Raw genomic sequence first — 18,387 nt, 5'->3', positions numbered from 1 at the left:
TACCGAATGGACCGTCGCCACGTATAGGCGCGCATTCCCCCCCGCACCCCCAATATTTGGCAAAAGTCTGGCCAGGTTATTCGCCATGGCCATGACCCTGGAGGCAATGCGGGCAATGTGATCGCCGAGGCTGCCATCCTCCCTAAGCCACAGCCCCAAGTATTTGAGGCTGGGCTCAATCGGGACACGGATTTCCTCCACCAACAGGCCGAGTTCTTGAGGAGGTAGGCCCCGCAACGACTTATCGAAAAACCAAGTCGCTTAAGTTTTCTGCGAGGCCATCCTGAGACCCAGCCCCCTTAGGGAACGCACCACGCTGGCTGACGCAGCGTTGGCCAACCCTAGTGCTTCCAGCCAGCCCTCCCCGCCAACCACGAGGTACAAGTCGTCTGCGTACCCCGTGAGATAGCAGTTGGCGGGATGGGCAATCCTCAGGATCATGTCGTAGGCGATGATCCACAAGAGTGGCCCCGACACGGACCCCTGTGGAACACCGCACTCGATGAGTTTGACCCTGAGGACCCCATCCTTGTCCACGTACGTGAGACCTCTATCACGGAAGTAGTCCTCCACGACCCGTATTAAGTAGGGAGGGACATCCATCAGTTCAAGGGCCCTCCCTATCACGGGCCATGGGAGGGAGTTAAAGGCGTTCCTGACGTCGAATGAGACGCCCAAAACCGCCCAATCCTCCCCCGTCATAGCTCTCGTGCGGAACAAGACGCTTAGCACCGCGCCGATTGTCAACCTTCCCGCACGGAAGCCATATTGGTCGTCGCTCAAGCCGTGTCGATCATCCCCCCGGGACAGATGCCGGACAAGGCGATCGGCGATGATCCTCTCGAGGATCTTACCCGCCTCGTCCAGCAAGCATATCGGCCTGTACGCGGACGGATCATCCGGTGGCTTACCCGCTTTCGGTAGAAGCACTAGGTTGGCTTCTTTACATAACTTGAGGAACCGGCCTTGAGGCACGCGGTAAATATCCGACGCTTGCGACCAGCCAGTCCCTCGGCGCCCAAGGTCCAGGCTCTTCCCGGAATTCCGTCAGGGCCAGGGGCTTTGCCTCGCCTGACCCTGCGGAGAGCTCCCGCCAGCTCGTCCTCCACGACCTCCAGCTCGTTAGTCCAATTCGGAGCTGGTTGCTCCGGAAAACCCGTGTCCTTGTCTCTATCTGCGGGGAATAGGGCATCCACGACCTTACCGACAAACTGAGGGTCCAGAGTCTCCGTCATCGGGGGCGCCCATGGCCTGAGTCTGTCCAGAACCAGTTTGTAGGGGTGTCCCCACGGATCTTCATCCAGCGTGGGGTCGGGGGCTGACTCCGGGGGCCCATTTGAGGGCTTTCCGGGCTGCCCCCGATACGGGCTTTGCGAACCCGAGATACCCGAGCACACCATAATCTTCGTGTCTTCGGGCTGGCGAAGACCGGGGAGTCCCTCCGGGGACTCGCGAGGTAGGCGGCCTCTATAAAAAGTCCGATCGGACGGGACCGTGAGGAACGAGCTAGCTTAGGCTAGCTTTGTTGCCCGGCCGTCCTATGGGAAGGAAAACCCAGAGAAAAAACCGGGGGTCCGGCTGCCCTGCTTAGGAGATTGGCTAGCTTCAGCGAACCAGTCTCTAACAGCCGGTAGGGAAGGCGACCCTGTCTACAAACGCCCGGTCGGCCGGGACCGTTAGGGAGATTGTGATTCTCCCACCGTTCAACGGGATTGGGTGGGCCTTTCCTCCATCCATTGCACGCCGGTGCTCCGGCAGGATGGGGGAACAGTCCCAGGATTATTGCACGCCGGTGCTCCGGCAGGTCCTGGGATTGCGGGCCCACCGGAAATTGTCCGGGCCGCTCGGAAATGATCCGAGGTCGGGGCCGGGCAGCCCCAGGAAGAAGGACCCACCGAGCCGCCAGGACGCTTCCTGGTTAAGGCCGGTGGAGTCCTGCCGCCGAGCATAAGGGCCGGCGGTGCGTGTATTAGCCCGTCAGTCGGCTGGCTGGGAGTACCCTGTGCCCTGTCCTCGCGGGTGGCGGGGGACCGGGATTGAGCTTGCTCGGCCGGTTTCCCCGTTGCGCGCGGGGGGATTGTGAAGACTCTCATGCCGGTGTGTGCCAATGGGCGGTGCCTCAGGAATTGGGGGCGGTTCTCGGGAGTCTTTCGGGGCTCCCGGTGGGGCGTCCTCGATACGGGTTTGGCAAACCCGGGGATACCCAAACTCGGGCAGGCTGGGCTCGTGAAGCTAGAAAGCCAACCAGCCTAGGGGAAGGTCACCCCAAAAATAAATCACTTTTTATCCTCATGAAAAATGCAAACCCCGAATTAGAAGGGACCCCTGGGCGATCGGAAGCTTAGGGACCGGCGAGAGGGTGGTACGGTCCCAGCCACCTTCCCGTCGTCATCAAACGATGGGCTGTCCGGCGAGTTAAGTGTGAGCTCGCCCGGTGAAATGGTTATTGCAGCCGACCAAGGGAAGGTGACGAGCGCCTCTGACAGACCTCCAGGTAAAAAGCTTGGGGGTCCGAAGAACGCTAGGGAAAGGGCCCTGCGGGCATCCCAAGAAGCGAGCGCTCTTAAGTCCTGAAAGGCTAACTTCTCCCCGGATAAGGTAGGAGCCGGTGCTTCCACCGTCACCGCCCTACTCAAGAAGGCGCAAGACGAGGTCAGGGTCCTGGAGAAGTCTAAGGAGTTCCTAGACAAAAGACTCCAGAGGACTGTATCCTCCGACTCGTTAGAGGACAAGAACAATGCCTCGCTGAACGATGCCGAGTCCATCCGTACGGATACGGACACGGTGGTGATGGACAGGTCCACCCGAAGTGATGCCGGCACTCTAGCCGCCGAGCCGAACCCCCCAAGAAACGGGGGAGAGGAAGACCGGTTACGACTGATGAGTGGGCTATAAAGAAAGTGCAGATAGCCAAGAGAGAGCGTGAGAGGGAGGAGGAGAGACTTCGGGATATGGCCGACCCCTCGGTGCCGGCCAAACTCACGAAGGGCCGGAAGGTTTGCGAGAGGAAGGTGCTGGATAAATTTAAGTTCACCCCAACTGTCGACCTCCCAAATAGGATCTTGGAGGCGACTCGCACTGTAGAGAAGGTCTGCACCATTGCGAAGAGCCTCCGAGGACGAGAGCAAGGCCTACTGAACGATGCGGCTGCAACGATAACCGCGGCAGTCACGCACCTGGTCGGTCGAATGGGCGAGCAAAGCCAATTTGCCAGAAATGTGGAAATAGAGGAGCTCCGCACCCAGATGGCTGCGCTCAGAGAGGACAACGCCAAACTAAGAGAAATCGTGGAAAAAGCGTTGCCTCAGAGAAGGGATAATTAAATGGAGGTGGAGGTGATCAGAGACACCTTCCTCCCGGACTCTCCGCCGCTCCAGAGTAGGCGTACGAGGAGAAAGGTGAACCAGAACATAATTCCGGATTCCTCGGATGAGGAAGACTCGGCTGACAAAAGGGAGAGAGAAGCTGTAGAAGAGAACAGGCGGCAGATCCTTGCGCAGATCAACGACAAGGGAATGTCGGAGGTGGTCAGACCTGCGCTGGGAGGGAAATCGAGGGTTCTCGAGGAAGCTGTTCCACCATAACGCACCGCGCTCGCGGAGCAGCCCTCGTGCGACGCCGCGACGAACCGTCGATTCGAGAGGCTCGAAGGGATGCTCGCCAGAGTGTTGGACAGCCTGGCGGCCAACAAAGGAGTCGCTCTATAGAACGAGCGAAGCGTGGCCGCCACGAAACGAGCTGCCGGGAAGGCTCCTCCCTCAAATAAGAGGGAGACAGCCAGCAAGACCCGCAGCAAGAGCCAGACTGCAAATGTAAAGGGCAAATCACAACCGAAGCCCACATTTGCCGAGGCTGTCAAAGAGACTGCCAACAAGGGCAAGGCCCTGGGAAAGAAGGCTTCCGATCCTGCTGTGAAGCAGCAGGCCGGCAAAGTTGTCCCTGCTACCCTTGCAGCATCGAGGAACGTTGCCGGAGCCTCGGACTAAGAAGCCTGGACGACAGTTACGAAGAAAAGGAAAGCAGGGAAGCAACAGGCAGCCGATAAGACCAAAGGTGCTAACGGTGCCCCCCCAAATAGGGGGACACCTGCTGCATCAAGACCCGCACCGGCCAAATCGGTAAATAAGCCAAACAACCTGACTAGGGCTGGGAAGCCGGCTAAAGCTGGTGGGAGGAAGCTGCCGCGTAGTACGGCAGTCACAATTACCAGTGTGGATGGTAATTATGAGGAATTACTCCGCGAGGCACGTGATAAAATAAATCCTGACGAGATGGGATTTACCACGGGCTTCAAGCTAAAAAGGACCCAAATTGGGGCCCTTATTATAGAGATTTCGGGGAAGGAGAACGCCCCCAACTTTGACCTTTTAGCTGAGCAACTGGCCAAATTGTTCGAGGGACGCCCGGGGGTCAAAATCTCGAGACCCATGAAAACGGGTGAGCTCAGAATCCTCGACCTCAAGGATTCTGTAGCGGAGAATGAGGTAGCGGCAGTCATTGCAAAGATGGGTGACTGTGCGCAATCTCAAGTCCAGGTTGGACCATTACGAAAAGAGCCCAATAGCTTAAACACGGCTTGGCTGAAATGCCCGCTTGCAGCCGTCAACGCCATTCTTAAGGCAGGCGGCAAACTGCAAGTGGGCTGGTTCATGGCCCGAGCGCAAGCACTGGAAGCGAGGCCCTTCCAGTGCTTCAGATGTCTGGAGGGGGGCCACGTTTGTGCCTAGTGCACGAGCAAGACGGACCGCAGCACCCGGTGCTATAGGTGTGGTGATGATGGCCACCTGGCCCGGGATTGCAACGCGGTCCCCAAGTGCCCTGTGTGCCCCGACTTGGAGAGGCCGGCTGGTCATCGAGCCGGGGGTAAGGCGTGTACCTCCGCCAAGAAGAGGGCAAAACCCAGGAAGGTGGTAGGTGCCGCAAAGCCAAAGCCCCCCGCGGAGAAAGGTGAGGAGAGGATGGAGGTCGAGAAAGCTTCGGAGTCTTCCCGCCCACAGCTAACGATCACGATCGTGGACTCGTTTTACAAATGTAAAAAATTCTTAAAAAATAACGACAACTTTTTGGTCACAAAAGCAGATAAAGGCCAAGTTACTGAGGTCATGGATAGAACTACATATATAGAACAAATGACTGACTTACTCAACGGCCAGACAACTTATAAAAAACTCGATCGTGACCCAATCAAACGCTTAACAACTAAAATCAATAGTTTAGTTCGCTCATGGTATGACAATGAAATTATTGACGAGCACACTTTTAAGAAACTACGCTGCACTTGTGGTAACTTGCCCCGATGTTACGGACTACCAAAAATCCATAAAAATGGTTTCCACTGCGGATTATTGTCTCCGCGGTCGGTAGCCCATTGTATAATATCGCTGGTTTTTTTCACAACATATTGAACGATTCCATCCGTAAACCGCGTTCTTATATAAAAGACAGTTGGTGTTTTGTTGAGGGAATTAAAAAATTAAAAATTCTACCCGATGAAATTCTCATTTCACTTAAAACAACCTAGCTTCCGAAGCGCGGATCTAGCTCGCGGCTGGTCAGGGTTCGGAGTAGGCGCGGAGGAAGACACAAGACTCGGTTGAAATATAAAACAACGTAACAGAGTTTATTCAATTAAGCGTGAATACATTGAGGTGATCGCGGAAGCGGTGGATATGTACAAAAGATCGCGGATGCGGTTACGATAGCGGCGGTACACAGAGATCGCGGAGTAGACAGATATGTACAATAGATCGCGGACGCGGTTACGATAGCGGCGATATACAGAGATCGCGGAGTAGACAGATACGTACAATAGATCGCGGACGCGGTTACGATAACGGCGATATACAGAGATTGCGGAGTAGACAGATACGTACAATAGATCGCGGACGCGGTTACGAGGCGGTGATATACAGCGATCGCGAAGTTCGCGGACGGTTGTTATAGCGACGATATACAGAGATCTCGGAGTTCGCGGATCGGCGGGCGAGCGGGCTCGCTGAGATACGGTGTATAATCGCGGCGTGGGTGACGCGGTATCGCAAGCTCGGACAGCGGCGGTGGTAAGCGCGCGCGGCGCTGGAGCGCGATTAGACGCAATATCGAGCGGCTAAGACCCTTAGCGGAGATAGGGAAGTACTCTCTATCTCCTGGCGCATCGATTCGTGTAGGCGGAAGGCGGCACTGGGTGGCCAAGACCTTTGGCGAGTAAAAGAAGAACTCTCTTACCCTGGTTCACTCCGGTGTCACAGGTGTTCGGATGGAAGATCGAGTCAACCGCCTAGATACCTCAGAGCCAGAGAGAACTCTCTACCTCCTGGTTGTTCGACTGTGGGATTTCGGGATCCGTAAGCAGCGGAGAATCGGTCGGATCGGTTGCTGGCTCACGGCGGAATCTATAAGTTAGCGACAATTGCTTGGTTTATATACACCCGCGATGGTGTGTCGGCGCGCGGCGTGGCGGGGGTATACGCGACGGCAATCGCGCGCGCCGGGATGGAGCGGCGGAGCGTTCGGGAAGTACGGCGTCCCGACGCCATGATTGCGTTCGGTGGCTTTCGGCCGTTTTCGGCACCGCTCGGCGCTCCGAGTTGGTTGCCGCGATAAGTCCGTTCGCAGACTGATACGCAAGATGATTCGTTTAAAAAAGGACACATCGTGCCTTGTCTCGCCCGGCGGGTGTTCGGCCGGGCGGCATTCGGCTGATGCTTGCCGGGAATGATGCGTTTCGGGGCGTATCGTTACACACTTGACGCCACTTCTCTGTTCATTAACATCCCGAAACAGCTCGTTATAAAAAACATTGAAAAACGATGGTGTCACATCTCTACTGCCACTAATTTCACCTTACAACAATTTTTATACGCCATTGACATTGTTCTTAGCTCCACTAGCTTCTGTTTTAACGGTAATATCTACGATCAAATTTTTGGTAGTCCTATAAGATCTCTTTCCCCAATCCTTGCTGACATAGTGTTAGACGACCTTGAAACACATTGCCTTGAATTATTAAGTTTCACGGTTTCCATATTTGGGAGATACGTTGATGACATATTTGCAATTATCCCACGGGATAAAGTAAATGACACGCTTGAGGCTTTCAATAATTATCACCCGCGGCTAAATTTTACATGCGAAACTGAGACGAATTTCTCGATCAACTTTTTAGACGTGACGGTTATTAAAGACGGCGAAAATTTGTTGACAAATTGGTATAGGAAACCCACCTTCTCAGGACGTTACATCAATTTTTATTCAAGTCACCCTATTAATTACAAAGTCAATGTTATATCTAATTTGGTTGACCGAGCGATTTTACTGTCTAACGAGCGCTTCCATGAGTCTAATATTTGTATAGTTAAGGAGATTCTCTTTGATAATTGTTATCCGACTGATTTCTGCAACAAATATATAAAACAAAGATTGAGGCTCTTAAAACGCTGCGATTCGGTAAATGACAAAATTCATACTGATCGACATCCTATTACCATCCCCTACATTAAGGATTGTAGCGAGAATATTAGTAAGGCCCTGAGAAACAAAAGGTTCGATGTGGTCTATACGGTTCCTAAAAAAACTCGACCGTATTATTAAGAGAGGTAAAGATAGGCTTGAAAACGTTAAACGCATGGAGCTGGTATATGAGATTGATTGTCTTAATTGCGAGGCTTGTTACATCGGACAGACCAAAAGAAATTTGGAGACTAGAATCAAAGAACATTATGCTGATATTAAAGAGCATCCCAGCAATCATTCTGTGGTTAGCAAGCATAAGACCCAATCACGATTTTAATTGGTCTATATAATCTATATAATGACTCGTCTACCTTTATCACCATTTGACTTACAAAACATGTAAGCTGTGCTCTTTTTTATTAATGTTCTCCTTATTATACTCTTTCTATTTCATTTTGTTCAGTAATTATTATACTTTCTTTGTATTTTAGTTTGTAGACTTATTGCTGCCACATTGTTGTACAATGAAGTGTTTTGCAAGCGGTTAATTGTATTGTACGCACTTGAGAAAGACCGGAATCTTAGCTGAAACGCGTTGTGCTTATTAAATTAATAAATACTGCCAGTTCGGTCGAAGCAAAGGAGTTGTTTAATAATTGTATTTTTTCAGTTTTGATAAACCTCGTTATACGCCACGTATTTTGAGAAGGAGATTTGCCTTGACATCGACAGCATATAAATTTTTGGATGTTGAAATCAACGCGGGACCTATGTCCTCTGTGGATATACTTATCGGAGATAACCGAGGCAATCGGATAATTCTTCCTCATGCAACGTGGGTGACATTCATCGAAAAACGTGCAGATATTCAGCGATTTGTGCAGTCACCGGCGCCATCATCGCTAGCGTTTCGAGATCTGGAACTCGTTAAAATACGTGACGCAAATATTGTAAAAATGACATTGTGCGCCACCAGCTTGTACATGAAACCGCCAACCATACTCTTCTTGTTCGAACTAGAACATTGCGTCGAGAATGTGTATTTCCAACTATGCCAAAATGTTCATCGCGTAAGTGAAAAATTTAAACAATTTGTAACCATTTTACGCCAAAATTGTATCACCGATAAATGTAATGCAGTTAGAATCTTGCGTGAATTTTATGACAAAAACTCGATTATTAATTGCGAATTATTAGCCTACGCTTTAGATACTATTGTGTATAATGCGCTACATGATAAATAAATGCATATAATATGGTTAAAAAAGTTTTAATTATTTTTCCTCGTCATTCACCGTTCATCCCATTCCCTGTCATTAAGCTGTCTTTGTTTATCGTTTACTTAAATGTAATATTAAAAATTAAATATCGCGAAGATCTAAGATTAAATATCGTTGGCGAAGAAAAGATACGCGATCGTGAGCGCGAACGAGAAGACGTGCGCGAACGGGGGCCGGGAGCGAAAGACCGCGCGCCAAGAGATAACGCGAGCCCTTGAAGTTACATCGGCAAATTCGATGAGACGCGGCGTACTCTTTTTTTTCAAATTACAAAAGATTTGCCGACGTAACTTCAAGGGCGCGCTTTTTTTCGGAAAACGCGGCGTCTTGTGAGATAAGCGCGATTCGCCGACAGTTTTTTGTAATTGTGTTTCTTAATAGCCGCGAGTATATGCGTGAACACGGATGAAAGAACAAAACCGCACCGGTCCAAAACCAACCGGATTTTCAGAATTTAGCAACTAAAAATTGAAATCTAGATGTCTCCGCGGAAATAGGTATATAAGCCGAGCAACTCTAGCGAATCTTTATTTTGAACGAGTCGTTTGAATAGTGAAGAAAAGAATTTATTGAATAACTCTGTGACACATAGCGAAAGAAGAAAATAGGAAAGTTAATAGTGGTACGGTACAGAGATCATAACTGCAGTGCAGAGATAGAGCAGACTGCGTATTAATCGCAACCACCCTTGGGTAAACCACTTGTTCATAAGATTGCTGCCAAATTATTAAGATGTATGTATACATGATTTTTTATTTAAATATTTCCTAAAAATGAGAAATAAAACTAAGGATATTAACCCTTAAATGCCACACCTCTCAAGAATCTCGTAAATGACACATGGGGTCTAAAAGACCCCAGCATGACTGTTTGAAATGTACAAGTTCGCGCAGGAACCTGAGCTCTAGAAATTATAGAAAAGGGAACGATACTTTTCTCGTTGTTATGTCGGTAAAGAGATTGTGTATTTTCGCAGCAGTTAGATTATAATCAGCAAATTTATCGGAATAAATGTTTTACCAAGAACATATAGCATAAACACAAAATCAGATAATGTTGAATTATTCTTGCATAATCCTTTCTCATTTGTCACGACAAGAAGTTAATCTCTCATCAAGATTAAGTTTGAGAAAACAAAAGTCGGTTATTTTTTGCATCTCATTCAGAGAAAACAATCAAATGATTTCAATCTTTGTTTCTGTTTCAAGAAAGGATCATGTAAGTCAAACATATAATTCAAAACGCATGTTACATAACTATAGCAATATTATACAAAGCATACATAAACTGAAGTACGGTGTCAATTGAGAATTTGTTGATCATAACTCATATATGTATATATATCTCACTTAACGAGTAAGCAAATGAACATATGCAAAGTAAAGCATTCGAGAGAATGTTTAGGCTTATATAAATATTATGTGAGATTCTGTAAAGTCAATATATTGTTCTTTCTTGCTATCAATTGACACAGTAACTTACGTAGTAATTCAGGTTATAAGTATTTCGAGTAAGAATATATATAATACGATAATTGAAGAGCGAACTAAATTAGATGATGAGTAACTTTTCATAAATTGTATAGTGCTTCGTACACTTTAATCATTGGCAAATAGCCACGGGGAGAATCGCAATATTCGTTAAGAAAATAGCAATTATGCTTGAAGATTCGACTCACGCGTGCATCGAGAACGTAAGTTAAACAATTACATATTGAAAATCAATGACTTTATCCGCGGGTTGCAACCATGTAAACTTGACTTTAATTCGACTGAGCTCAGATCGATAATGAATTCCGGAATATTTAGCAGTAATATAGCCGTTCTGCAAGGATGTAATCCGTCGCCCCGTGTTATGCGAGGATGCTATCCATCGCCCCGTGCTTTCTCGAACTGTGTAATCAGAAGATCGTTGTTTATGATAGAACGTTGCGTTCATCATAATCCGCTTGAGGATTGCCGATCAATCTCATAAGTGATCTCTGATTTCCACGAGTTCGATATGTTACCTGAAAGCATCCGCCGTAGTTATCTATGGATAGGATGGTCATTGACCAAAACCGTGAGGGCCTGTGCAATGGGCTAAGATGGCCGCTTCTTTCCGTTTTCCGAGGCCTCGTCGCAATGTCTAAGTTCGTCCTTCCTTCAGTCGTATATATCGAGCGAGGTGTCTGCCATCGCCTCTGAGCCGGGTTGCAATGTCTCTTTTAATGTTACGGAGACGTCCGCTTGGCAATCGTACTCTGTCTCAGACTCAATAGTCTGGCGGATTATAATCGCGTAGCAATTGAATAACTATACGACGACGTGTGAAGGAACGCGACTCTACGCCTCGCTAGCCGGAAGACGAATACCTTCCCGGCGGTCTTCACGTTCATCTCGATACGTTTACGCTTGCGCAGTATCGTCGGTCCGTGCCTTTTTCCGGCGCTGGGGCGCAACGTCGTGGTCGCAGCGCGCGCGAAACACTTAATGCTAAAGATAACTAGGGAACTGTAACGCCGATGCCATCTATGAGCATGCTATCGAATCGCCACTCATAAATCCATTATGCTCACAGATGTCTACACCTACACAATCTCTTCACGATTTTTATTGCCCGTTTCTAACAATGACAAATGTCTCCTTACTCATTGACTTTTTGATATTTAGTTATGAAAATTATTTTCAATGCTGTTCAAGGCTTAGAAAAGAGAATAAAATGCTTATATTGTTAAAATTTCAATTTCAACATAGTATACAAAATTAAGTAAACTGAGTACAGCTAAGTGTACAACCGGGTAGGTCAATCACTCAACTATCATCAATGGGAGCATGAGCTCCATTTTTGAGGGGAACATTTGAAAATATATCATTGTAAAGGGTCTGGGGTCCGCTGGACCCCGGGTGGCATTTAAGGGTTAAAACAGTGTTCTCAAAATTCATAAAATATATTTTTGCACTATTTTATTGTATTCTTTTGTATCTTTTTATTACAGCGTAATTCTATCTTTCTAAAAGCGGCAATATGTACGATAAAGTTAAATTATTGGAGATTTTATCAGATAAGAATTTCCGAACAATCCAAGATTGTGGTAGGCCTTATCCACCATCGGCCAAAATATATTGCACTATTGCAAAAATAATGAAAGAATTTAATAGCAATATATCGCTAAAACACATATATGTGTTATAATGAATGAAAACAGAAGTAGATATAAGGATAAAGTTTTGAAGGCCTTCAATATTAAGGTTGATAATGCAAAAGTCTCGTGCAACGTATCTTCTTGCTCCGTCGAGACAGCCAAAAATGACTCAATTAATTCGATCTCTAAGGAATTTGATATAATTATTTCGACCGAACAGTGGAAGAGTATTATGCCTGTACGAAGACTTTATGGCAAAAGATTTAAACATGTTTTACAAAGCGGTTGGACAGACGTCATAGCAGAGAAAGTATGGCAGCAGCAAAATTTCAGTTGTACAATATCATTTAAGAAGCACGACGTCCATCTGTCCTCTTCAGCAAGATAATAATAATAATAATAATAATAATAATAAACTTTATTAACGAGTAATAAACCCTTTAGCGTACAAAGAGAAAAGAAAAAACAAGAACAATAAGATAAAATTAAAATTTTACAACATAATATGGAGAACATTCAGGTTACAAGAGTAGACGAAAAAGTTTTTGTTTAAAAGTTGATACAGAGCCACCAAAAAAGTCAACCCTATTGGAGAAATTACTTGCAGATATTATTAGCCTATTTACACACGAATTTGCGCTATACAAAGTACGGTGATACTCGAGGTGGAAGATGGAGTACTGTCTTAATTCTCTAGTCGGGATGTTAAAATAGATACGTTCCAACAAATCCGGACAATCAATAGAGTGATTAAGAAGCTTAAAAATAAATGTAAGATCAAAGGTTAGTCTCCTATTTTCTAACGATAGCAGATTTAATCTATCTAATATAGTGCAGTATTCATGGCAAGTAATTGACATGGGATTACCTAGCCGATAAGCAGCCATACGCAGGAATTTGTGCTGCACACGTTCAATCAATAACTGATGACATTCAAAATACGGAGACCAAACTATGGAGCAGTACTCCAACTTGGGGCGAACTAACGTACAGTATAATAATTTTAAAGTGGTTATATTCTTAAAAAATCTACCCCATCGGAGGATGAATCCAAGCGTTCTATAAGCAGATGAAACTATTGATTGTATATGTGTATTAAATGATAAGTCCGCACTGAACAAGACCCCGAGATCTCGAGCTTCGCGCACTGCTGAGAGAGGTAAACCATCAAGAGTATAGTTATATAAATATGAGTTACGTCTACGAGAAAAATGAATAACAAAACATTTAGAGACGTTAAGCCGAAGACAGTTCCTCCTACACCAGGCCTCAAGTTCAAATAAGTCATGTTGTAATAAAAGCGCATCAGCAGGTCCATTAATCCGGCGGTATAATTTAAGGTCATCAGCATACAATAAGAAAAAGCAGAATTTAATAAAAGCAGCTATGTCATTAATAAATAAAACAAATAAAAGAGGGCCAAGATGTGAGCCCTCGGCACTCCAGACAAAACATTTATACTTTTGGAGAAGCTATTATTAAACTTTATGACTTGAGACCTGTTTGATAGGAAGCAGGATATCCAACGCAAAAGAGAACCTCCGAACCCTAGAGATCGAAGTTTACACATTAATATTGTATGATTAACTGAGTCAAAGGCTTTTCTAAAATCGGTATAAACTGAGTCAATCTGGGATCCGCTCTCAACAGCAGAAGTTAAAAAATCATAGTAATTAACAAGATTTGTCGTTGTCGAGCGTCCCGGTACAAATCCATGTTGTTCTTTTATAATAATGTTTTTACATAGGGAGCTAAGTTTTCGAGCAACAATGCCATCAAAGATTTTCGGCATAACATTTTGTTTACATATAGGACGATAGTTAGTGACTGATTGACGGTCGCCACCTTTAAAAATCGGAGAGACGAGACATTGCTTCCAAAGAGATGGGAAGGCACCATCCCTCAGTGACTTATTAAAGATCAGCCACAGAAATCTTGACGCGATAAAGATACATGATTTTAGTAATGAAGGTAGAATGCCATCTAACCCCGCGGAGCAGCTCAATGGAAGCTCACAAATCTCGTTATACACATCCGAAATTGATATGTCCAGGGATAAAAGATCCAAAGGGTGATTTAAGTTAAAACCGCTGTCAGGGCATTCGTCGATTACATCGCTACTAATATAAACAGATTCGAAATAATCAGCGAAGCAGTTCGCAATAGATTCATCATCCTCCAGTAAATGATCATTATGCAGAATCTGAGAGGCGCAATGCTTGGAAGATCTGATGTCTCTGATAAAGCCCCAGAAAAGATTGGTATTATTCGACAGCGCATGTTCAGATCTATCAATAAAATCATTTATATTTTAAGTGTGCCGCCTTCTTGGCCCTGATTAGAGAAATTAATTCCTTGGTGAACCATGCTGGATAAGTAGATTCGAAAATAACATAAGAGGGAACATAAGTATTGATCGCAAAGTTCAAGTGAGAGTAAAGTAGCTCAGTGGCCTCATCCACCGGAATATTAGCAACGGCAGAGTCCCAGTCAATTTGACCTAAATAGTCATCAATTGCAGAAAAATCGGCACGTTTAAAACACAGTCTGCAGAAAGAATTTCCTGACGGACGAGCAGCAGTGGGAAGTGGCAGGGCAAATTCGAGAGCAGGATGATGTGCGTCGCAAGGAAGAAGAGGCTCGAGGGAAGCATGTACGTGAATACCATCGAGAGAGGAGAAAATCAGATCAAGCTCGTTCCCCAGCGCATTGCTTATGTTATTGTATTGCCAAAAGTTGCAAAGACTAAAATATTCGTTAACAATATCAGCTTGTCTTAATTGTGAGCCGCCCCTGGCATTATAATTCAGAGATGAATTGTTTTGATACCAGATAATATTTGGCAGGTTAAAGTCACCAAGAATAATAAGTTTAGCATTAGGATAAGAAAAACAAACATCCAGCACGGAACGACAATGAGATTCATAAACATCAGGCGAAGAATTAGGCGGAATATAGACAGCGACAATAATAAATACGCGACGGCCGATCCTTACTTCAACAAAGAGATGTTCAATGTTAGAAGGAGATATTTCAATACAGCGGCTGGGAAAACAATTACGGACAGCAATTAAAACACCGCCGCCCCTCAAGTAGATGCTAGTATGTTTATCCCTGTCATACCGGAAAACTTTAAAATCACTTAGGCCCAGTTCAGCATCAGAAACACCAGAATTAAGCCACGTTTCTGTAAAAATAATAAAATCAACTTTCAGCACGGAAGAATTGATCGAACACCGCAGATCAGCCAATTTCGTCCTCAAACCTCTCACATTCTGATAATACGCTAAAGGGTGATAGTCGCGTTTTTTTGGCGCATATTAGTGGGAGCTTTTACAATTTTCGGCACACCGTTAATAAATCTCAAAGTCATGTCGGTAACACCAGTGTCTTTAAGCGATTCAAACCGCTTCTTAACACAAACGAAATGATCACGCTGTTTCTTGGTTAAATCCTGTTTGATAGCAACTGGCCCAGAGTAACTATTCTTCCTCCTCAGTATGTCGATGGCGTCAGATCTGGATGGCAGTGAAACTCGCAAAGGTCTTGCATGACCCTGTTTAAAAGTGCCGAGTCTCCGAATCTTGATACGAGGAGGGTTTTGGGGCCGTATCTTACGAATTATTTCCTCAGCAATGGACAAATCATTCGAGACGTCATCGCTCACAGGAGATGGAGAATTTGACTCATTAAGGTTATAAAAAATTAAGTTCGAAGATCTTCTCTCCCTCTCGGAAATCTCCTCCATTAATTCCTCCTGATCGATGGAAGGGGAGGCGGATAATAACTTGTTCTCAATCACCGCGACTCTCAGTAGGTAAGCTAGGCCGGTTCTGGACCACATACCGAGGGCGAGGGGGGGTGAGGGGCGGGGGGAACCGCGGGGGAGGGGGGAACCGCGTGTTTCGGCGCCGCGGGGGAGGGGGAGGGGGAAACCGCGTTTTTCAGGCGTCGCGGGAGAGGGGGAGGGGGGAACCGCGTTTTTCAGGCGTCGCGGGGGAGGGGAAGGGGGGAACCGCGTTTTCCGGCGCCGCGGGGTGAGAGGGTCCGCGTTTTCCGGCGCCGCGGGGCGACCGCGTTTCCGCCGCGCCGCGGGGCGAGGGGGGATCCGCGTTTTCGCCGCGCCGCGGAGCGTTCGCGTTTTCGGGCGCCGCGGGGCGAGGGGACCCGCGTTATCTCTCCCCCGTCCCCCGGTTGCGCGCGTCTTCTCGTTCGCGCGGTCTCTCTTGCTCGCGCGTTCTCGCTCGCGATAGCGTATATTTTCTTCGCCAGCGATATTTAATCGTTCAGATTTTTGCGATATTTAATTTTAATATTACATTTAAGTAAACGATAAACGAAGACAGTTTTATGACAGGAAATGGGATGAACGGTAAATGACGAGGAAAAATAATTAAAACTTTTTTTAATCATATATACATTTATTTATCATGTAGCGCATTATACACAATAGTATCCAAAGCGTAGGCTAATAATTCGCAATCAATAATCGAATTTTTATCATAAACGTCACGCAAGATTGTAACTGCGTTACATTTATCAGTGATACAATTTTGACGTAAAATTGTTACAAACTGTTTGAATTTTTCACTTACACCGTGAACATTTTGACATAGTTGAAAATACACATTCTCGACGCAATGTTCTAGTTCGAACAGGAAAAGTACAGTTGATGGTTTCATGTACAAGCTGGTGCCGCACGACGTCAATTTTACAATATCTGCGTCACGTATTTTAACAAGCTCCAGATCTCGAAATGTTAGCGATGATGGTGCCGATGACTGCACGAGTCGCTGTATATCTGCACGTTTTTCGATGAATGTCACCCACGTTGCATGTAGCAGAATTATCCGATTGCCTCGGTTATCGCCAATAAGTATATCCACAGAGGACATAGGTCCCGCGTTGATTCCAACATCCAAAAATTTATACGCTGTTGATGTCAAGGCAAATCTCCTTCCCAAAATACGTGGCGTATAACGGGGTTTATCAAAACTGAAAAAATACAATTATATGTTTATGAAAGTTTTTTTTGCACAAGTATATATGAAAATTAGCGGTACATACTCATTGTGCTGTTTCTCGCACGTTTCGTCCTGAATCGGAACGTAGTAGTTCGCACCATGAGTGTTCATCGTATCTGGAGGCTGTTTGCAACGTACTCGAACCGTATCGAACACACGACTGCGCTCTAGAATCCTCGTAGACCATTTATACATACCCAAAACTGCAAATCTTGCAAAAATAGCGCCAATGCACGGCTGCTGCATGGTGACCGCCACCACAATCCACATATACGTTAAATGTCATATCTTTGTCAAGAACATTCGTGATGAGATCACCTCATCGGGCATCAAATATGATTTCTTTTCAAGAGCATACGTGTCTCGCGATGATTTCATCGAACACGTGCAAAACTGCAAATTTTGCAATTTCGCATAAGTCAGTGGAGCGTTATTGTTTTGAAGAACATGTCGCGACGTGTCTCGCGATGATTTTATCGAACACGTGCAAAACTGCAAAATTTGCAATTTCGCATAATTCAATGGAGCGTTATTGTTTTGAAGAACATGTCGCGACATGTCTCGCGATGATTTCATCAAACACGTGCAAAACTGCAAATAGCGCCGATGTACGGCTGCTGCATTGATACAGATCAAATCACCAAAAGTCAATGGCGCGTTTTCGTGAACGTACGTGTCTCGCAATGATTTCATCAAACACGTGCAAAACTGCAAATTTTGCAAATAGCGCCGATGTACGGCTGCTGAGATGAAATTAGATATGATAAGTAAACGATGCATCATTAGTAGAATATAAAATGACGAATCTAGGGGATACGCTCAATAGTCGAGAACTGGAAGTCGTGAGTGCAACAAATGGCATTAGCAAGAGGATCGTGCAATAACATGGAGCAAGAGTTGTTGGAGCAATCCACCCTGTTAAATTCGAGGGAAGACTTTGCCGCGTGGGAGCAACGATGCGACGAGTTTATCGAATCGTTGGAAGAACAAAGCCGAATTAAACGGCCACGATTATCAATCGATCAGTCATCGATCGGTCTCAAACAGTCATTGGTCGCTTGTATCGCAAGACTCGAAGGTTTGAAAGACTCGGTACGTCAACGTTTCGTACATGTGGGTGCTGGATACAGTGCGAGTGAGACAGGACTCAGATGGCACAAGATAGATACGGCTTTTAAAATTCGTATATTGACAGGTGCGGTAATAAATTCCAAACACATCGACCCTCGTCAATTTCTCAAAGATGCGGGAGACATTGTACTCGATCGTGTGCGGAACGTCATGCAACGACATGGCAATGTAAAAATATACACAATGTTTAATGGTGAATTTGTTGCGGGTGACAAACGCGCAAATAAAAGTATCGCAACGAGAAGCTATGAACTCTTTCGTGAGTCCGATCTGCACGAGTGGTACAAGCAACACGTCATCGAGCCTACCTTAGCAAAGCTGGAGGAATTCCAGGAACGTGATAGCGGATGGGCGTTGTCGCGTATACTCAATTTAA

At 46.0% G+C, this 18,387-nt stretch overlaps 2 protein-coding genes across 2 annotated transcripts; one reads left to right on the top strand and one right to left on the bottom strand.

The window, feature by feature from the left end:
- The first annotated feature begins 4,271 nt into the window (after window positions 1–4,271).
- LOC139811432 (uncharacterized) lies at window positions 4,272–8,696 on the top strand. The gene is made up of 2 exons (XM_071775723.1): window positions 4,272–4,687; window positions 8,123–8,696. Exons 1-2 carry the CDS (start codon window positions 4,272–4,274, stop codon window positions 8,694–8,696), a joined length of 990 nt encoding a protein of 329 aa, XP_071631824.1.
- A 7,581-nt stretch (window positions 8,697–16,277) lies between these two features.
- On the bottom strand, window positions 16,278–16,991 carry LOC139811431 (uncharacterized). The gene is made up of 2 exons (XM_071775722.1): window positions 16,924–16,991; window positions 16,278–16,851 (listed from the first exon to the last, which is right to left on the bottom strand). The coding sequence occupies exons 1-2, from the start codon at window positions 16,989–16,991 to the stop codon at window positions 16,278–16,280; spliced, it is 642 nt and encodes a 213-aa protein (XP_071631823.1).
- Between the last annotated feature and the right edge of the window lie 1,396 nt (window positions 16,992–18,387).

The sequence above is a fragment of the Temnothorax longispinosus genome, chromosome 4 (genome assembly GCF_030848805.1).
Source record: "Temnothorax longispinosus isolate EJ_2023e chromosome 4, Tlon_JGU_v1, whole genome shotgun sequence".
NCBI lineage: Eukaryota > Metazoa > Arthropoda > Insecta > Hymenoptera > Formicidae > Temnothorax > Temnothorax longispinosus.
This window is presented reverse-complemented; position numbering and strand designations above follow the sequence as displayed.